This window comes from Haliotis rufescens, unplaced genomic scaffold (genome assembly GCF_023055435.1).
Source record: "Haliotis rufescens isolate VD_foot unplaced genomic scaffold, xgHalRufe1.0.p SCAF_10, whole genome shotgun sequence".
In the NCBI taxonomy this organism is placed as follows: Eukaryota; Metazoa; Mollusca; class Gastropoda; order Lepetellida; family Haliotidae; genus Haliotis; species Haliotis rufescens.
This window is the reverse complement of record NW_025963780.1, coordinates 27,615,808-27,639,531: the sequence shown is the minus strand read 5'-3', so window position 1 is coordinate 27,639,531 and position 23,724 is coordinate 27,615,808. Positions and strand designations below refer to the sequence as shown.

At 39.5% G+C, this 23,724-nt stretch overlaps 1 protein-coding gene across 1 annotated transcript in view; it reads right to left on the bottom strand.

Moving 5' to 3' along the window:
• LOC124135040 overlaps positions 1 to 20,286 on the bottom strand; it is a 45,067-nt gene extending 24,781 nt beyond the window's left edge. Inside the window, exons 1-2 of the mRNA XM_046500190.2 lie at positions 20,152 to 20,286; positions 2,080 to 2,156 (exon numbers count right to left, since the gene is read on the bottom strand). Coding sequence (XP_046356146.1) covers positions 2,080 to 2,140 — 61 coding nt within the window. The 5' untranslated portion in view covers positions 2,141 to 2,156; positions 20,152 to 20,286. The remainder of the gene's footprint in view (positions 1 to 2,079; positions 2,157 to 20,151) is intronic.
• Positions 20,287 to 23,724: the final 3,438 nt, after the last annotated feature.

Here is a 23,724-nt window from a genome sequence, read left to right as displayed (position 1 = left end):
TAAATATGTAGTTGGTGGAAGAACAGAGTGGCGACAATGTCGTATAATTGATACAACATTCTACTGTAGTTTACTGCCTTTTGTTTTCGTCTTGTACGGCTATTACTGTACACTAACGTCATTTGTGATCCACGGGTGGCCCAGTCGTCTAAGGCGCCGCGATTCGCTGTGCAGAGTCGCGTCCCTTGTGCACGCCAGAAACCTAGGATTGTGGGTTCGAACCCCGGTTCGCCCCGATTATGTTTCTAGGTTTGTAAGCACCATACCCGTGCTCGTGGGTTTCACCGAAGTGGTAAACGTCTGAGACCTGCATCACTTCAGGCTTTCCTCCCATATTAAACTGACACGCCGTGATATAACTGGAATACTGTTAAAAGCGGCGTTAAACCCAACTCACTCACTCACTCACTCAGCGATGATGATTGAGCAGCTAAGTACCACCTTGGGGGAAGCGTGATTATAAGTGTGAGGGTGACTCTCTACAAATGGGGTTCCATCAGAGCCGTCTTTGTACGGCTTGTTACGCCTGAAGGTGAGTTGTTTGTTTAATTATTAACTTATGATGGGAATCTGCATCTAACATATCAAAGTATTTGTGCAAAATTGCCATCCACTCCGTCGATCTGTGTTGTGTGGGATTTTGGGAGTGTTCTCGTATTCTCGTTATATAAAATAATAATAACTGAATTCGAGTCCGAGCTTACGCCAGTCCTTCCAGACTGTGTGTTGGTTCTCAGAACAATGTCTCGGGTGCATTCTATTTACTTCACTTCCCTAGGTCATGTCTTCCAATTCTTGGAATAATCCATATTTGAAATTGTTTCAATCACGCGACAAAGCAATCAGACCTTAAACTTGTTCCCGGCTCTCTCTGTGCGTCGTCGACTCGTGAGAAGGAGTGAGTTTGGTTTTACGCCGCTTTTAGTAATATTCCAGCAATATCACGGCGGGGAACACCAGAAATTGGCTTCACGCATTGTACCCATGTCGGGATTCGAACCCGGGTCTTCGGCGTGACGAGCGAACGCTTTAACCACTTGACTACCCGACCGCCCCTCGTGAGAAGGAACTCAGATTAAACCGGGCCCTATTATGACCCTGGCGTATGTGTTACAGGAGATTCTCAGGCATACATTACCCGAATCAATGGGCATAATAAATAATTATAATTTATATATGCCACAGAATGTTTAAAAGTCGGCTGTAACGATTCACGGCCAACAAGAGGCAGGACCTGGCGGTTCCCGGGGTTCCAGGAAACTTTGGAGATTTAGTGTCCAAATGATATGTCCGAGCTTAAAATACTTAATAAAAACACCCGTATGTATGAAAACACTACATGTTAATCAGTGTGAGTGAGTGAGTTTGGTTTTATGCCGCTTTTAGCAATATTCCAGCAATATCACGGCGATGGACACCAGAAATGGGCTTCATACATTGTACCCATGTCGGGATTCGAACCCGGGTCTTCTGCGTGACGAGCGAACGCTTTAACCACTAGGCTACCCGACCGCCCCTACATGTTAATCAACGTTGGTAAAACCTATAGTAAATTTCAATAGCATTCGTATTTTACGCAAGTTCTCAAGGCTAAGAGACAACCTGGTTCGCAGAACGTGGAGAAAAACAACAACTACTGTTTAGTAAATCCCAAAATTAAATATACAACGAATGTGATATCCATTCCGCCTAGTTGTATTGCACGTTTCTCAAATTCGGGATTTATGAAAAGTATAAAAAGTATCAATATGCACTAAAAAGTCCAGAATATTTCCAAGTTTCAAATCCCATTTAACGACGTTTTTCAACCACACAGATCGCAGCACGCACTCCCAATTAACACACTACTGATTCTTGTCATCGTATCCCAATTGTGTAGATCGATGCTCATGATGTCAATCACTGGATTGTCTGGTCGAAACTCGATTATTGACAGACCGTTGTTAAATAGCTGGACTATTTCTGAGTGTGCCGTTAATAAAAAAAAATGGAAAAAATGAAATATCACTACTCGAGTGATGCCTTGGCTATAAACAAGGTAGCGGAAAAGCCCGAGTGAAGCCGAAGGGGACTACTCACCATCTGCAGCCCATAAGCTGAGGGAAGGCAGCAAACACACAAGTGCGACAAAAACTTGCATTCCAATTACGAATATTCTGAAACGAAAAATGAAATATTCTTTACTGATTACAAAATAACACTGACTCTCTGTTGTAAAATTTTGAGTGATATTGGCCGTTGGCCTACCCACCTTTGTGAATAAAGCTGAATTCGTACTGATTATGAAAAGTTTCACATTTCGTAACCAAAGCCGTATTCGTAGTGAAAGTTCAGCTAATATTTCGCCAGCACATTACAGAATATCGTCCTCTCAGATAAAGCTTTAAAGTCACGACACTCACGTAATCCTAACTCTTCACTTAATCGACATAAATTATGTAATGTGAATGTAAGGCTACACCAATTTTGTTTCTCATCTACCAGATTTTTTATGTATTGTTTTCATGCTAAAATTCAGTTCCAGTTACTATTCATTCCGATGTAACCAAACCTTTCAAGCTCTATCGGTGCCTCTGACACCTTCCGTTACTTCCCGGTACCATCGCTGCCACGCGAATAGTACAAGAATCTGGATAATGTTCCATCACACCCAGTATCTAGTGGTGGGAACAGTTGTGTTTGTGACTGAGTGACTGTGTGAAAGTGTGAATGTGTGAAATGATTTACGACCCAATATAGACAGACAGATAGCATATATTAAATATAGACAGAGAGTATACCCAACATAGACAGATAGTATACCTATTATAGACAGGCAGACAGACAGACAGAGAGTATATATTAAAAACAGGCAGACAGAGAGTATAACCAATATAGACAGACAGAGAGTATATCCCATAAAGACAGGCAGAGAGTATATATTAAATATAGACAGCCAGTCAGACAGAGAGTATATATTAAATATAGACCGACAGAGAGTATACCCAAAATAGACAGACAGAGAGTATTATCCAATATAGACAGACAGAGAGTATACCTAATACAGACAGACTGCCAGAGAGTATACCCAATATAGACAGACAGAGAGTATACCCAATATAGACTGACAGAGAGTATACTCAAAATAGTCTGACAGACAGAGAGTATACCCAATATAGACAGACAGAGAGTATGCCCCAAATAGGCAGACAGTATGCCCGATACAGACAGACTGCCATAGAGTATACCCAATATAGACAGACAGAGAGTATACCTAATATAGACAGACAGAGAGAATACCCAATATAGACAGAAAATGAGTATACCCAATATAGACAGACAGAGAGTATACCCTACAAAGACAGACAGAGGTAGACCTAATATAGACAGACAGAGAGTATGCCCAATATAGACAGACAGAGAGTATGCCCAAAATAGACAGACAGAGGGTATACCTAATATAGACAGACAAAGAGTATACCCAATATAGACAGACAGAGAGTATACCCTACAAAGACAGACAGAGGGTATACCTAATATAGACAGACAGAGAGTATACCCAATATAGACAGACAGAGAGTATACCCTACAAAGACAGACAGAGAGTATACCCTACAAAGACAGACAGAGAGTATACCCAATATGGACAGACAGAGGGTATATCTAATTTAGACAGACAGAGAGTATACCCAATATAGACAGACAGAGAGTATACCCAATATAGACAGACAGAGAGTATACCCAATATAGACAGACTGAGAGTATACCCTACAAAGACAGACAGAGGGTATATCTAATATAGACAGACAGAGAGTATACCCAATAAAGACAGACAGAGAATATACCCTACAAAGACAGACAGAGGGTATATCTAATATAGACGGACAGAGAGTATACCCAATATAGACAGACAGAGAGTATATCCAATATAGACAGACAGAGAATATACCCAATATAGACAGACAGAGAGTATACCCTACAAAGACAGACAGAGGGTATATCTAATATAGACAGACAGAGAGTATACCCAATATAGACAGACAGAGAGTATACCCAATATAGACAGACATAGAGTATACCCAATATAGACAGACAGAGAGTATACCCAATATAGACAGACAGAGAGTATACCCAATATAGACAGACAGAGAGTATACCCAATATAGACAGACTGAGAGTATACCCTACAAAGACAGACAGAGGGTATATCTAATACAGACAGACAGAGAGTATACCCAATAAAGACAGACAGAGAGTATACCCTACAAAGACAGACAGAGGGTATACCCAATATAGACAGACAAAGAGTATACCCAATATAGACAGACAGAGAGTATACCCTACAAAGACAGACAGAGGGTATACCTAATATAGACAGACAGAGAGTATACCCAATATAGACAGACAGAGAGTATACCCTACAAAGACAGACAGAGAGTATACCCTACAAAGACAGACAGAGAGTATACCCAATATGGACAGACAGAGGGTATATCTAATTTAGACAGACAGAGAGTATACCCAATATAGACAGACAGAGAGTATACCCAATATAGACAGACAGAGAGTATACCCAATATAGACAGACTGAGAGTATACCCTACAAAGACAGACAGAGGGTATATCTAATATAGACAGACAGAGAGTATACCCAATAAAGACAGACAGAGAATATACCCTACAAAGACAGACAGAGGGTATATCTAATATAGACGGACAGAGAGTATACCCAATATAGACAGACAGAGAGTATATCCAATATAGACAGACAGAGAATATACCCAATATAGACAGACAGAGAGTATACCCTACAAAGACAGACAGAGGGTATATCTAATATAGACAGACAGAGAGTATACCCAATATAGACAGACAGAGAGTATACCCAATATAGACAGACATAGAGTATACCCAATATAGACAGACAGAGAGTATACCCAATATAGACAGACAGAGAGTATACCCAATATAGACAGACAGAGAGTATACCCAATATAGACAGACTGAGAGTATACCCTACAAAGACAGACAGAGGGTATATCTAATACAGACAGACAGAGAGTATACCCAATAAAGACAGACAGAGAATATACCCTACAAAGACAGACAGAGGGTATATCTAATATAGACGGACAGAGAGTATACCCAATATAGACAGACAGAGAGTATATCCAATATAGACAGACAGAGAGTATACCCAATATAGACAGACAGAGAGTATACCCTACAAAGACAGACAGAGGGTATATCTAATATAGACAGACAGAGAGTATACCCAATATAGACAGACAGAGAGTATACCCAATATAGACAGACAGAGAGTATACCCAATATAGACAGACAGAGAGTATACCCTACAAAGACAGACAGAGGGTATATCTAATATAGACAGACAGAGAGTATACCCAATATAGACAGACAGAGAGTATACCCAATATAGACAGACAGAGAGTATACCAAATATAGACAGACAGAGAGTATACCCTACAAAGACAGACAGAGGGTATATCTAATATAGACAGACAGAGAGTATACCCAATATAGACAGACAGAGAGTATACCCAATATAGACAGACAGAGAGTATACCCAATATAGACAGACAGAGAGTATACCCAATATAGACAGACAGAGAGTATACCCAATATAGACAGACAGAGAGTATACCCAATATAGACAGACAGAGAGTATACCCAATATAGACAGACAGAGAGTATACCCAATATAGACGGACAGAGAGTATACCCAATATAGACAGACAGAGAGTATACCCAATATAGACGGACAGAGAGTATACCCAATATAGACAGACAGAGAGTATACCCAATATAGACGGACAGAGAGTATACCCAATATAGACAGACAGAGAGTATACCCAATATAGACGGACAGAGAGTATACCCAATATAGACGGACAGAGAGTATACCCAATATAGACGGACAGAGAGTATACCCAATATAGACGGACAGAGAGTATACCCAATATAGACGGACAGAGAGTATACCCAATATAGACGGACAGAGAGTATACCCAATATAGACGGACAGAGAGTATACCCAATATAGACGGACAGAGAGTATACCCAATATAGACGGACAGAGAGTATACCCAATATAGACGGACAGAGAGTATACCCAATATAGACGGACAGAGAGTATACCCAATATAGACGGACAGAGAGTATACCCAATATAGACGGACAGAGAGTATACCCAATATAGACAGACAGAGAGTATACCCAATATAGACAGACAGAGAGTATACCCAATATAGACAGACAGAGAGTATACCCAATATAGACAGACAGAGAGTATACCCAATATAGACAGACAGAGAGTATACCCAATATAGACAGACAGAGAGTATACCCAATATAGACAGACAGAGAGTATACCCAATATAGACAGACAGAGAGTATACCCTACAAAGACAGACAGAGAGTATACCCAATATAGACAGACAGAGAGTATACCCAATATAGACAGACAGAGAGTATACCTAATATAGACAGACAGAGAGTATACCCAATATAGACAGACAGAGAGTATACCTTATATGGACAGACAGAGAGAATACCCAATATAGACAGAAAATGAGTATACCCAATATAGACAGACAGAGAGTATACCCTACAAAGACAGACAGAGGGTATACCATATATATATACAGACATAGAGTATACCCAATATAGACAGACAGAGAGTATACCCTACAAAGACAGACAAAGGGTATACCATATATATATACAGACATAGAGTATACCCAATATAGACAGACAGGGTATAGAGAGATACATCAAACACATTTTTCAATTTGACATCAATATATTTCTTCGAAGCTCATGAACGTGTTTTCATGAAAAGATTCTCTTTATATTCTTGTAAATGGTAACAACAACCGTTAAATCATCCTTGTAGATAGATGGAGTTATATCACTGATCCCTATCGTGCTTACTAAATGACTAATCCTCAATTAGACTGGTAATCGCTGAAATAGAAGACATAACGTGTACCTCATATTGCCAGTCTCTCTGTTCAACTTTGAAATATATCCGAGAAGGCGAGAAATAGCTATCTAATTTGTATGATGCATGTCTACTCATGGGACATCAGACTGGGATCAATTTGATCTTCTCAAAACGAGTTACGATAAATGTTTCATACTGGAAAATATCAGCAAATACGTTCGGTCGACAGATGATTGATGGCTTTATGTTAATACATATCACAATCAACATTACAGCTTCTATAATACGAGCTATGGCGTTATCCTTCAGCCACTCCTACTACATACTACATGTTAACGTTAAGGTAAACGTGCCTGGTATCGATCTACACGGAAAGCCATGGAAGACATGATCACTTATGAATTGTGGGAGTGAGAATTAAAAGCAGTGACAAGAAATGTACTTCTTTCATGCGAGTACCCAAATATCGTAGTTGTATGCAAATCTAAATAAACAACATTGTCCATCTCATCCCAATCACCAATATACACCAGTGCTGTGAAACGCAGTCTAACTGAATAATTTTTTAATTTGAAGTTTAAACGATATACGACTTTTCGATTGGACGAGAGGTCGGTCACATGGACGCGAAATTTAAACGTTTATAAATGTATGAACGACACAATTTGCCGTTGATACGTTTTTCACGCGACTGTGGTCTTAAAGGATTGACGGACTACTTACACTTTCCTGGGGAAACTCCAGTGAGATACCAAGCACGAATACATCTGATCATATAGAACCTTTAATCTTGAACTCAGTGTTTTAGTATACAATGAGTAACATGAGAGAGTTTGACTGCTTGATCGTTCACGAATATCCTCGCTACGACCCATTCTAGTGAACAAAACAAACGAATGAACATCCAAACTATCGCAGTATCGTCTCGATCCTTGTCTAGGCTGACAGGGACAGTCTACAACAATCTATGAATTTACCTCAGTATCTATTTGACACATTTCTATCATCACCTTTCGATGATCGGCCAATATATCAATGATGACCAACACAAGTAACAGCAACTTTATCAACAACTTCGGAAATCTCTCCCGTCATGTTTTTCGTGTCGGCCATTTTGACGTCTTGTACTTGATGCAAATGTATTACGCGCGCTGTCATTCTAACTGACTTACTGAGGTAGTTCTTAACACACCTTTCTCATCCACTGATGATATTATTTGAATACATTTGTCGTAAACAAACTACAACAGTACATCCCGAAGAGCAGGTTGAGCATACACACGCTGACGTCACCTCTCTTTTTGGGGAACTATTTTATTCCTCGATACAACTGGTTGTTGTATGGCTGTCAGTGTCAACATGAACTTACACTAGAAACTAAACAGATCTAGATCTAGACCTTCACCCTTCGATGTTAAAAGTCGTGATATAAAAGCAAGCTCCGGAGTTTGACCCTCACTCTTTGAATGTTCATGCTCCAAAGAACACACACAAAGTGAAAGTCAATCCTTAAGCATCCTCTCCTATACAGGAGTTCCTATAAAACTCTCCACAAGACTAAATGACAAGATGGAGGGCTTCAACTTTCCAAAAGCGAACTTCCCCTTCATGTCGAGCAATATTCCTGCAGCTCCAGCATTTGTTGTTAACATTTCACTTTTGAGGTACAATCGAGAATGGCCTTTCTTCCAAGATTGCAAAGAGCGTCGTGCGACTCTTGCTCAGAGGTTGTTTCAATAAGGTTACAACATTCAATGTCTCAGCAAAGCTTTCAGAACGTTTTATGGTAGACATGTGGAGGACATTTCTGTATAGGAAACAGGAGTGACAAACATGATGTCCTATGCAAGTCACTATTTTAATTTGTACCTAATGTTCCCGTGTTTTTATGTTAGGTGACATATTGACTTGCCTTTGCATGTGTTTGTGAAGGGTGACACCTTTGGGGCAGGATACGCTCATCTTTTTGCGAACAGCTTGTATAATCATTATTTGATAGTGATTCATGTACACGTGTTTGAAAGGGTTTTGTCGCTTTTATTTATCTCTTTGTATAAGCTAGATGGTGCATGTAACTTCTGAATCTCCAGATATATTTTAGTGAACGTACGTGGAACAATGAATGGCCCTCTTTAAAGGTGTGTCTGTTGGCCTGTTCTTTATAGCATGATTTCCCGGGTAGTCGTCATCCTTCCATGCCCACCAGCTGCTAAATACATACAGTAGAACATGGATATAACGAACTACAAGGGACCAGAGAAATCAGTTCGTTATATCCGTTGTTCGCTATATTCGTGTTCTACTGTATCTCGAAAGCCTATATATAGTTTTCGAGTTACTCAATAGGATCTTTTCAATTACCTTAAGGGTAAAGATAAGAGTCTTAAATATGAAACAAGATATGTATCTTAATATCTTGTACATTATTATATAAATAGCTTAATTCGTCTTCCAGATTGTGTGGGAAACTGCTTTGCTTGACAGTATAACTTTAAACAGATAAAATGAGTGAGTGAGTTTGGTTAAACGCCGCTTTTAACAGTATTCCAGTTATATCACGACGTGTCAGCTTAATGTGGGAGGAAAGCCCGAAGTGATGCAGGTCTCAGACGTTTACCACTTCGGTGAAACCCACGAGCACGGGTATGGTGCAGACAAACCTAGAAACATAATCGGTGCGAAACGGGATCGAACCCACAATCATAGGTTTCTGGCGTGCCTAAGGGACGCAACTTTGCACAACGAATCGCGGCGCCTCAGACGACTGGGCCACCCGTGCCCCCTAAACAGATAAAAGCTCAAGAAACATATAACTGTCCATTTTTACCGCAGCCCATCCCAATGTTAGATTTGATGTTCTAAGGCCCTCCCTAAACATTCTTATGATACTTCGTTTCTGGAGCAGACCATTGATCGAGAGTGGACACCGAGAGACGCCACCAGAGTGCCAAGGCACATGTACCACGCCCATTGCGCTCTTTCGCTAGGTGACGGATCCGCGTGACATCCACGATCATGTGACATTATGAACATCCAATCAAAATTTAGATTGTGTGTCACGAAAGAATTCTGCTCATGAAAACCCTAATTGTGGGCACACATTTTAAAAAAAACATATATGCAACGCTCCCAAAGTACATGTACTCCTCTTTCAAAAGAATAATGAATTTCATCACATGACCGTGCCCCCTAGTGTTTGTAGTGAGTGAGTGAGTTGAGTTTAACGCCGCTTTTAACAGTATTCCAGTTATATCACGGCATGTCAGCTTAATGTGGGAGGAAAGCCCGAAGTGATGCAGGTCTCAGACGTTTACCACTTCGGTGAAACCCCCGAGCACGGGTATGGTGCTGACAAACCTAGAAACATAATCAGGGGAACCGGGATTCGAACCCACAATCATATATGAATAATGCTTGTAGGCACCGCTATTCGCTGTACAGAGTTGCGTCCCGTGCTCGTGGATTTCAGCGAAGTGGTTAACGTCTGAGACCTGCATCACTTCGGGCCTCCCACATTAGTGAGTGAGTGAGTATGGTTTTACGCCGCTTTTAGCAATATTCCAGCAATATCACGGCGGGGGACACCAGAAATGGGCTTCACACATTGTACCCATGTCGGGAATCGAACCCGGGTCTTCGGCGTGACGAGCGAACGCTTTAACCACTAGGCTACCCGACCGCCCCCCTCCCACATTAAGCTGATACGCCGTGATATACTAGAAACTGGAAAAGTGTCCAAATCGGCGTTACTCATTCACTCACTTGCCCTCATGATTGCTAAGCAAGCAATGAAATAGAGCGACGCCTCGTTTATCCAATGGACTATCGAAAATATCGAGCAATCCTCAGTTCGAGACAAGCGAAGTGTTGATAGTAGATTAGAGTTCTGATTAGGATTTTGCGAGGACCATTAAATCAATTCGTCTTAAACCATACATTGAATGAGTCGAATTCTAATTAACAAGCTTGTCGACATTGACATTGTTCACCTTTAACCTATACATCTCACACAATCAGAAACAAGTGTTTTTGGGTAGAATACACAATAACACATACATTCTGTACATGGTGTTCTTTGTCTCCTTAATCGAATTGATACCAATAGTACCCTTCCTTGAAGGAAAATAGTCGAAAGAGTACTTGTTGAGGTCCATACTGAGGCTTGCTCAAACAGAATTGCCGTTTGTTGCATGATGAACGATTATCCATCGGATAGCATGCTTGCGAAATTACATTCGTCTGTTGATCCCATTGATTAAGTGAGATTTAATTGACCGATGTCTACTCGCTGCAATTACCCACCAGCGTCTGATCCTGCAATTAGACTCGGATCCTGATGCTGTGACAGGCCGGTAACTCAACCCCACCCCTCCCAATCGTGTGATGAGCGACTGAGATGTACGTGATGGATAGGAAGACATTGATTCCTGAAGGCATCACTCTAGGTGCAGATAACAGGTAATATATCGGGGTTTCTTCTAAAGAGCAATGGCTTGTGCATGTTGACGAATGAAGTATCACAGTATATAGTAAACGCGACGTCAACGCAGATAGATTGTGATGTCGTAACATACCGTGACGTTATTCTGATTGCGTAACATTTTGTCTGTGTTACGTAAATAACAGGCCCGTGAAGATACGGGGAAGAATAGGTCTTCAGCAACCCATGCTTGGCGTGAAAGGTGACTATGCTTGTCGTAAGAGGCGACTAACGGAATCGGATGGTCAGGCTCGCTGACTTGGTTGAAGCATGTCATCGATCCCAATTGCGTGGATCGATGCTCATGATATCAATCACTGGATTTTCTGGTCCAGACTCGTCATATAGCTGGAATATTGCTGAGTGCGGCGTTAAACAATAAACCAACCAACCAAACGTAAATAACAGGATCAAACTATTTTCACATTAATACGAAATCTCTGGTAAAAGTGTGACTATTGTGCATGTGTTTATGTGTCAGCTTTTCCTCCCACATCAAGCTAACAAGTCGCTCTAAAACTTAAATATTGTTCAAAGTTGCGTTAAACTCACTCACTCACTCATCCAACCAAACACCAACCCACCCACCCACCCACTCACTCACTCGTTGGACAACCACTCATCCCATGTCGATATCACTATTGACTGTGGGGTGGTGGGGTAGCCTAGAGGTTAAAGCGTTCGCTCGTCACGCTGAAGGCCCGGGTTCGATTCCCGACATGGGTACAATGTGTAAAGCCCATTTCTGGTGTCCCCCGCATTGACATTGCCGAATATTGCTAAAAGTGGCATAAACTGTATACTCACTCACTCACTATTGACTGTATTTGATCAGCTCATAAATGTATTGATATGTGTATGAGTATACGGTGATAGTGATCGTAAACATAGTGATACATACATGTATACATAATTATGTATATTATGATGTACATGTGTATACTAAACATAATTTTCACTCACTCCCTCACTCACTATTGACTGTATTTGATCAGCTCGTAAATGTATTGATATATGTATGAGTATACGGTGATAGTGATCGTAAACATAGTGATACATAAATTATAAACATGATAACTATAATATTTATAATATTTAGATAATTACAGGTAATAAGATATTATCATTTGAAAATAATATTTTTTGAAAGTATGCTATGCAAGACGTGATACGTGTCACAAACGATCTCACGGGTGGCCCAGTCGTCTAAGGCGCCGCGATTCGCTGTGCAGATTTGCGTCCCTTTAGGCACGCCAGAAACCTATGATTGTGGGTTCGAATCCCGGTTCGCCCCGATTATGTTTCTAGGTTTGTCAGCACCATACCTGTGCTCGTGGGTTTCACCGAAGTGGTAAACGTCTGAGACCTGCATCACTTCGGGCTTTCCTCCCACATTAAGCCGACACGCCGTGATATAACTGGAATACTGTTAAAAGCGGCGTTAAACCAAACTCACTCACTCTTTAATAATAGTAATCCAAACAGAAACGATGAAATCCCCATTGCGTCCCTTTCTTACCGCTACAATTTACACTATTTCTCACAGTGTAACACCCAACTATCGCCAGCATTATTCCTTTAGGGTTTGCATAATAATGGCTAGAATGTGATAAATTATACACGCCTCGCAAAGATTAACAACAGTTAACCTGCAATGGTGATGTGATTGATAAACATACAGCTCCTCAACGATCAGCTACAGATTATGATGGGTGTAAATGTGTCATTCAATACAACTGAAATATTATAATGTATTTCATTCCGTAGCTTTAAACCGAACAGATATTTCTTTTGACGCTCCGAATCTGCACAAGGAGATAGAAAATAAAAAAACAAACAAATCTGCAAATGGAAGTGGGGTTTCAAACCTTCGCATATATGTTTTCACAATCGCTGCTGAACATGCTGAACTCCCCGGAACTACATCTATCTCAAGTAGCCTATGTCAAAATAAAGGAAAAATCTTTCCTTAATTCAGAAATATTTTTGTTGAATGCGTAGATCTTCATTCACTTAGATAGTTTCCATACAGTGTGACATTTAAATTAAAGGGTTGATCATGACCTTTGTTCAACACAACAGACAACTTCGAGATTGCATAAGCGAAAACAGAAAGGCGTTGGGCCTTATTTCTTATGAAATTATTTGAGTAAAGTGTTTTTGGTATTTTATCTCAGACCGATATGTACTTTGTCAAAGAGTTATGAAATGTCAGAAGAATGCATAAACATGATTATGGATACCTTTGAATCTTCTGTGACTGACATGAAAATGTCGGGAACCAGGAGATGGGAATGTGAAATTTATTCACAGAAATCCAGGGAAGCAAATACCCACGATACACCACCACCTTTGTCATCAATGGTTGGACATAGACATTCAACAGAAAAAAGATATTGTCACCATTTTTAGTTTGTGTTAATCGATAATGAATTTAATGGAAACATTCCCGCTTGTCCATTTGTTTAATGCGTTTGCCTTTCTTAGACAAATTGTAACTACTATTTAGATTTTCTAATTCTACCTCATCATGTTTTTTCTTGCATAAATTCTGCTTCTATCTTTATTGTAATATTCTTTTTTATTCATGAATCTTTCAGCACAAACTTAATTATATTTTTATTGGCTTTTCAAAGCACTTGTTCGTGGGAGAAACGTCATGATGTTACTTGTATCAAACTTATAAATCTCAAGAACTCTGCAAGTTTCTTAAGAAACAGTTTACCCTGTTTGTTATGTACTGCGCACTATGTTAACGAATAAAACACTCGCCGTGGTTTCCTTTGATACTTTCTACTACTGACTTTCTTTTACAAGTTTCTACAATATCTGACTAAGATGTGTGGATGCGTATGGGATGCATGCATAAGTACGCGTGGTCCTGCGTGTAGGTATAATACGTATATAATATACGTATGCATGTGGTCCTCAATGTGCAAACTCATAGACGTACATTGTCTTGGAGTGAGTGAGTGAGTATCGTTTTACGCCGTTTTTAGCAATGTTAACACAACGGCGGACACCAGAAATGGGCTTCACACATTGTACCCATGTGAAGAATCGAACCTGGGTCTTAGGCGTGTCGAGCGAACGCTTTCATCACTTGGCTACTTCATCGCACCCGCCCCCTCCCCATATTCTTGAAAGTATATACAGTGCATATATGTATAAGTAAGTTATTATTTGACACGTAAGGTTATAAACGAACATTTAATCAACTGTCAACGTCGTGTTATTCTTTGCGTAGGTAGAGCATTGCTAACAGAATCTGACCATCCTTAATTAAGAATAAAAAATCGTCAACGCCAGAGTACAACCAGTCTCGGTTATCAGACGAACAGATTCCATTGGGCGCAAAAGGCAAAACAGCTTTGCAAAAAATCATATGAATGGATCACTGAAAATCAGTGATGACACCAGGTGTTCGCATGGTAAGTATGTCCTGCCCCACCGGTAGCACCCACCACTCGCACAATAGGCATACATATAAGCATTTGTTGCTGACACCGTATATTTTGTTAAGAGTGAGCTAGCGAAAACTTTTTGTAAGTCCCCATTTCAATTTTAGTCAGGTTTACCGCGCGGGTCAACTTAATGTGGGAGGATATCCTGACTTGACGCAGGTCATCAATCTATACCACGGGCTGGGTGTTTGGCGAAAAGATTGTCAGAGCATACAGCACAGTTTGTTGTCAAAACTGACTCATCACGGCGCACATGGTCGATGGCTATTCATCACATGCTCCAACTAAACGCATAGGGTATCCTGGTATTGAAAATGTCGGAAGCAATAACTCCCCGCGGAATATCTGCACATGTATGAACATTAATTATTTGTGTTTGGAAACAATTCGGCTCTTGCGTCAATGTCTAAAACTCATACACCAACAATTCAAATATGTAAGGTAACGTTCGAGCACAATCCTACATGCATTATTCAACGTTTTAAAGTCATATGTTTTTAATTTCAATGATTCACCGCCAGATATGTGATGGCATCTCATTATTAGGAAGACTGTAGATCCGTCTTTCACACCTTGATGCTCCCGGCACGCAACGATCAGTCTTGTTTCAACATGACGCCGAACACTTGCACCGTCTCATGCATATGGGTGGGCGGGTTGTCACGTTTTATGCATGTCCACATCCGCCGGTCTCTCACCTTCATTGAGAGAGTGAGTGTCGTTCAAAAATATCCAGTTATATCACGGTGTGTCAGTTCCATGAGGAGGAAAGTCCGAAGTGATACATGTCTCAGACGTTTACCACTTTGGTGAAACCCACGATACTGACAGACCTTGATTAATTTTTGGGGCGAATCGTGGGTTTGAACCCACGAGCATAGGTGTCTGTGGCGCCAAAGGGACGCAACTCTGCTCCGTGTATTGCTGCGTCCTGGACGATTCGGCCAACCCTGGCCCCTAGAGGTCATGGACAATATAAGTCATGTACATGGATGATCATGACGTTAGTCCTAGACCGGATACCCCGACTATTTCGCGAACCCAAAGTGTCAATTCATTGCCGCGTCGTCGTAGGGCTTGTGATTGACATTAAACACTGTTTAAATTATTTATATTGCCACTACCATATTTGTAAATTGTTATCGGTATATGGGCTTATTGCCTTCATACTGAAGAGAGTACTGATTGATTGATTGACATCATACAAATGCCTGTGACGCATTTGATGAGCGTCTGGTAGAAACGGTCTGAACAGTACTTTAATTCTAACTAATAGAAATACCCTAAAGTTTCGGTAACCACAATTGTGAAATTCGTGAGAGTTCGGTGCTGACAGACCAAGGATATCAATAAGTAAATCCTACAATGTTCAAGGACGTATTGCGAATTTTGGCGCTTTGCACCACTGAACACTGAGGTGAAGAGTGAATGAGTGAGTTGGAGTTCACGCCATTTTGAACACTATGTCAGATATTTCAAGACGTGTCAACTTTACCTCGTTGAAACCACGAGAACGGGTACGGTGCTAATGCAACCAAGCATCAGAACCAAGGTGTAGCCTGGGTTCGAACCCATGACCAGCAGATCCTGGCACGTACAAGGGAATGAACTAAGCACACCAACCTTGTCTCATTATGTCACTGGTTCAACCGTGCCACGACAACCAAACCCTTGCCCAACACTAAATACAAAATTCCTCAGAGATATTGGTATATCAATGTGTGCATCTTGTATCATGTGTATCCCAAGGGCTAGGTATATATGAATAACATTGAAGAGAATGAATATAATGGTTATACATTAACACGCAATCAGTAGGACCATGGCAAAAATTAACAACAAACTTAAATTAAACTTCACAACCACCAACAACACCCACACCCCCACCCCTACATCTCCCATCTCTCCCACCCCCACCCCTACATCTCCCATCCCCACACCCCCACCCCCACATCCCCACATCTCCCATCCCCACACCCACACCCTCGTATTTTCATTAACATTATGTTCAAATGAATATTACTCACTATCAATTTTTTACATGAATTTAAAAAAAGAAAAGAAGTGATATTCGTGTCGATTTTAACTTGTTACAAATCATTGCAAACCTATCCTTTGAAAAAACGTGGATCGTAATATATATTTGCCTATTTTGACTTGTACTCATATGGTACAAGTCAAAATAGGGAATATATATTGATGTTACCATGTTTTTTCAGGAGGTCAATTTGTGACGGGGCAGCGATGGAGCAGGATAACCTCACCTCGCGAACACCTATATCTGATAGTGATTCATAGACGCGTGCTTGTGATATTATCAGAATCCCACACTGGATTCTGCTTTTAGCAGAGGTTTCTTGGTATTATATTAGGTTTTTGTCGTTTATACCATTATTATTGTTACAATTCATTGCAAATCTTTGAAAAAACGTTTATAGAAATATCCTGCCTTGGGCGTTAGTGGTATGGCTTATAACGGTGTTTGTTCATATTTCTGTAGACTGCATGTTTTGTCTGATCAAGACATATATTGTTCTCAGGACTATCTATTATCATCATTCGTCAACTACTTTGTTTAAAAATAAAACATTGAACACACCTTTCATCGCATGACAAAAAAAACTAACTTTTTTACTTAAAACAGTGTACATGTACATTTAACTGTGATATTGCTACATTATTGCTAAACGCTGCATAAAACATACCACACTCACACCTGAATTGTAGGTAATGACGATCGACAGCAGTTGTCCAATGCATTTGTATTTCATTTCGCATTCTTGGATACATTGAACGGGAGAAAAAGAATTTTCGAGAGAAAAGATCTTCGCAGGACATATCTCATAGATTAATATCATACACTTATTAAGATGATTTTGTATGATTAGTAGGAAAAGAATTACTGACAAAATCAATTTTCTATTTTCTAGCTATCAAATGAATTAAGCAAAAGCTATTCAGGATTAATCAGATACTATAAAGAACAGTTAATGTGAACGTGTTTGTATCGTGTTTCAAATATTAATCGTTATAAGTGTCGAGTCGTTTGATTTATAGTTCGCATATTGTGTGGACTCGGTGCCCTGTAGAGAAACACCAACATGGCCCCAAGTAAGGTATTCATGTGTTTGTTTCAATATGATAATATTTAAACATACGAACCATTCTTAACTATTTTGTAAAGACACTACATGAACCTATTTAGAACTTTATGAATGTAGTGTTTCTAAATGGATATATCTATGTCGTTAATGAATAATTAGGTTCATGAGTGTTGGTTGATATGGATTTTAATATCTGTCGTTGATATTTAAAACATCATCAAAATAACAAGATTTGAAATAACAAGAAATCATTCAATCAATCTACACATTACTTATAGATTATACATGTATTATACATCTCATCAGTACTGTCTGTACTATATATGGCCTGTATGTTAACAGAGGACGAAACCTACAAAAAACACGCATCAGTACTATCATCATTTCTGGGCCCTGCAAATGTACCACCAAATCCCTGTCTCAAAGATTAGCCATAATCTTTATACAATGAAGAAAGGACTTTCTTTATATTCACAGAAAATATTTCAGGCATGTGGAATTCATAATTTGATACCACGTGGATTCATAAAAACTGAAAGGATTTGCTTGAATTTTGCAATTTCAGAAACGAACCAAGTTCAGATCCGTCAAAACATTTGATTTGTCAACTTTGTACACCACTATCCTTCACGACAAACTTAAAAACAACTTCACACCTTGATCCATGGGGCATTAGTCACAAAACGTGGATACAGATATAGTTACATCTCTATCGTCAAGGGTTCAATTTATCAAAAGTGAAAGCAAATGTCATCTAAAGTTTACTGAGAAAACAATATGTGAAATGCTGGACTTTCTCATTGAAAACGTCAATTTGAAACTTAGTGGGAATCGGACATTTAGGCATGATGTATGCATCCCCATGGGCACCAATTGCCTTCTTGCTGATCTGTTTTAATGCATATGAATCAGAATTTCTGTTCGGGTTGACATAATCAAGACAAGAGAATTTGACCAAAACGTTTAAACCCTTCTCAAGGTATATTGATGTTCTTATATCGTTCAATAATGCTCTTATAGTAAATTCCATTCCACAGATTGACACACCTGTCTACTTCATATTTAGATCTATGCATAATGATTCCGAGTGAGAAAGCACGCCACAAGACTGCATGACAAGAGGGATGACTTCAACTTTCCAACAGTCAACTTAACCTGGCTTCATGTGGAGCGATATTCGAGCAGCTGCAGCCTTGGGTATCTACATTTCACAACATTTGAGGTACAATTGAAAATTTCAAAGAACATCATGCGACGTTTGCTCATACGTCGTTTGTACCCGTGAAGATCCGGGTTAGAATAGGTCTTCAGCAACCCATGCTTGCCGTAACAGGCGACTATGCTTGTCATAAAAAGGCGACTAACGGGTCTCTATTTACGACAAGCATGGGTGGTTGCTGAAGACCTGTTCTACCCCGAATTTTCACGGGTCATATATCAATTGTGACAGACAAAGTGAACATGATAGGATTGTAGGTTTCTATGAATGGCAGGTTGTTTTATTGGTTGTTATTATCTAAATCTGCCACAATCTTATTTTATTCTCGCCTGCATTTTAATGCACGTGTGCCTAATTGATAAATAAAATGTACTACGCACCTGAAACGTTATTACAGCATCAACGATTTAGTCAACACCAACCGTGTCCTTGGCGTGTCCTTGTTTTAAACAATTTATTGGTATCATCAATGAAATAGGATTCAACTAAAAATCGATTAATCAAAATCACAAACCCAAACAGATAGTCATGAAAGAAATTGATGACGTATTATTCAATCAATCAGACATGGAGATATTTGAGCCACTAGTGAAATACCTACATTGTCAACCTTAAGACATACATGTCAGGAACAACAAAAGCTAACTCTCCCCACTGTATATGAATTAATCAAGGAGTCACGCTTGCCTGACCACGGCATAAAGATCAATGCCAAAAAGTCGCATCATAATAGAATAAGAAGTTGTCATCCATAAAAAAAGTCTTGTTTTTACTGTTACTTACTGGTTTCTAAAAATGCCAATCAAACAGTTAATAAATGAACATTGCTTCATAAAGTCACTGTTTTACATGGGGAACATAAGTACATTATACGGTAAGTTCAAGCCAGGATCTTCATAGCGGCACACTACAACAGAGGTCTATGAATCTACACTCACCTCCTTCCCTGTCAAAGCTACCGTCTCCCCCAAAGGCTCAAACGAAATGAACGCTGTTCTGCGATGTCGACGATAATAAAGCCTAGAGTTGCTCCCCGCGTTCGGTGTCGTGTGTCCCCGCCCTACAAGCTTATAAATGCCAATCGAAATTATCGTAATACTTTCTGGAAAACTTATTAAATCCCCATGTATGGAGACATTTGAAATCGTCTGCGCACTGCAATCTATATTAGATTTCGTAGCACTTACTCCTAAATTTAACCATCTCGTATCGTTGATCTGTAATAAAGAATACCACGCACATTATAATGAGTGTACGCCCGTATGGCTTTTGAGAAGGAATTTGATGAGTTGGGTTGTTGTGAAAGAAACGTGAACAGGTTGTATTGATATTTCACTTCTTAATGCCTTTTTGAAACCAACCTAGGAAAATTCACAAACAACGTACAAGAAACTACTTGTGTTCGTCTGACTCGGTGTCTCGGGAGACCATGCGATGATAAGGTTATGTTCAAATATTTAAGTCTATACATTTGAAACCAACCTAGGAAAATTCTAAAACAACACACAAGAAACAACTGATGTTCGTCTCACTCGGTGTCTGGGCAGACCATGCGATGATAAGCTTATGTTCAAATATTGTAGTCTATCCATTTGAAACCAACCTGGGAAAATTCACAAACAACATTCAAGAAACACCATCTGATGTTCGTCTCCTTCCGTGTCTAAGCAGATGTGCGATGATAAGCCCATGTTCAAATATTTAAGTCTATCCATTTAAACATCAGAATCAAAACGACATTTAATCAACCAAGCTATATTTGTAACCCATTTATCTCCGTGTGTTGCTTAAATTGCCCTTACATTCCGAGTTTGCATAATTTGTATTCTGAACATTTATTAAAATTAACTGTTATGACTTGCTGCGCGTGGGTTTAGTTTTTTGAAAACCAGTGCTTGTGGAGAAAATCTATGTACAACTGTTTGTCATTTTGGCTGAATGTTGTAAATGAAAACGACAAAACCCTTTCCATATTCATAAGAAATCTCTGCAGCGTCGACTGAACAATTGGTAATGTATACGAATGTCTAGGATCATGTAGGGCCCCCGCCCAATGAAGATCCGGTTTTGAATTAGAATTCAGCAACCCATGCTTGACGTAAGACACGACTAACGGAATCGGGTGGTCAGGCTCGATAACACCATGCTAATGATGTCAATCACTGGACTCGATTATTTACAGACCGCCGTCATATTGCTGTGTGCGGCTTTAAGCAACCAACAAACAAACACAATTATGTAGTAGCATGACGCATCGACATTGGGTAAGAGATGTAAGACTTCCTTTATTCCGTTGATTAGGGTTGTTTATATTGTGAACAGCATGTACAATGTCATCCTTGTTTCATTAGTTGGTTGGTTGGTTTGTTGTTTTACGCCGCACTCCGCAATATTCCAGCAATATGACGGCGGTCTGTAAATAATCGAGTCTGGATCATGAGCAATTGATCCACGCAATTGGGATCGATGACATGCATCAACCAAGTCAGCGAGCCTGACCATCCGATCCCGTTAGTCGCCTTTTACGACAAGCATAGTCGACTTTTACGGCAAGCATGGGTCCTTATTTCATTTGGTCATTGACACATAAACTAAAAGATATATATTTACAACATTGGTCTCAATCTGTATTCGAATGAAACAAATATATATATTACAAAATAGTATAAAATACATTACATACAGAACAATTATTTATCTTGCTTAAATATTAAGGGTTTCCTGAACAAGATTCAGATGCTGTTTACATGATCCATTTAAGGAAACTGGACCCAACATAGCTATTATAAGGCATTTGTCAATTACGCACCCTGAATGCTGTTGATTTTGGTTGGTTGGTTGGTTGGTTTGTTGTTAAACGCCGCACTCAGCAATATTCCAGCTATATGACGGCGGTCTGTAAATAATCGAGCCTGAACCAGACAAGCCAGTGATAAATATCATGAGCATCGATCCATGCAATTGGGATCGATGACATGCATCAACCAAGTCAGCGAGCCTGACCACCCGATCCCGTTAGTCACCTTTTACGGGGCGGTCGGGTAGCCTCGTGGTTAAAGCGTTAGCTCGTCCCGCCGAAGACCCGGGTTCGATTCCCGACATGGGTACAATGTGTGAAGCCTATTGCTGGAATATTGCTAAAAAAGCGGCGTAAAACCATACTCACTCACTCACTCACTCACTCACTCACCTTTGACGGCAAGAATGGGTTGCTGAAGACCTATTCTACCCCGGAATCTTCATAGAATGCTGTTGAAGTTGAATACCACTTTCTTTTTATAAGTTCATTATATTCTATATAAAGGATAAAGTATATCCCTGAATATTCCCATAACCATCCCAATTTCTTTAAAGTCACATGTCTGTGAAACAACTCAAATTGTTTACTTTTGCAAAAAAATATCTATGCATAGTTATCATACAATGAGATACAGGAAAATATTACGTACTACTACTATGAATGTACTATACCATAGGTCTGTGGCCTCTTCTTTACGGCAATAAAGAATCATTTAGCATGAATTTCACCATCGTTGAAACTTTTGTTGTAAAGTTGCGCCTTGGCTCTGCTTTGGTCAGTCTTATACTTTAAACACTTAAAAATCTTACTCATATAAAAATTGTATGTATACATTAATGTCTGGGGGATCAAATATCATTCCATCATGAACAGGTATTTTATAAAATTAAATATAAATAACGAACTGTGCTTTTTGAACTTGTCTGCAACTAATGGCAAACTATTGTTTTCCTGCAATGCGAGCCGCAGGTAATTTTTTATCCAGTAAAACAGGGGCGTAGGTAATTTATTACAAAAATGTTTTTTCTCTGACGACTGTTTTGGCCATTGTTTTGAATTAGACAATGCAAAGATAAGATTTCAAAGTTCTGATGTTCAAAGATTAAACTTGCTCATGGCATGTTTTAAGGAATGTAATTTGCTGAGGAAGAACGCAACATTGTGACTGCCTTTGTCTGTCTGACGTCGGGCCCAATTTTTATGTTTGAGATAATACTGGAATTGTTATCCAAAACTTGTAAAAATGATATTATTTGATTTGTCTACGTTAACAGGTTTTAGAGAAGCATAATCTATGATCAGATGACGTTTTATCTCCTCGAATTCAGTTTACCTATAAGGATGGATTACAATCATGCTTATATATCTTTGTTAGTATCATATAAATCTTGTTGCAATCGTTTGTTAAACAGAAAAAAACAGAGCCTAAGGCGGTTAACATTTATGTCTTTGTCATATGCATCGGCTGAAGGAAATTAAAGTCTCTTCACCATACACGTTTTAAAGCCGGAGTTGCGTCCCTTGAGCGAGCCAGGATCCAATGATCGTTAGTTGAAACACAAATTCAAACTGATGTACTTTGGCATACTCGTGTTTGTGTGAGTTTTCTAAATGGCAAAAGTCTTGGACATGCAATATTCGTGTAATCTGACATGTCGTGTTTTTTAAACTTCTTTACAAAGCGTTGTTTAAACCAATTCACCCAGTCATT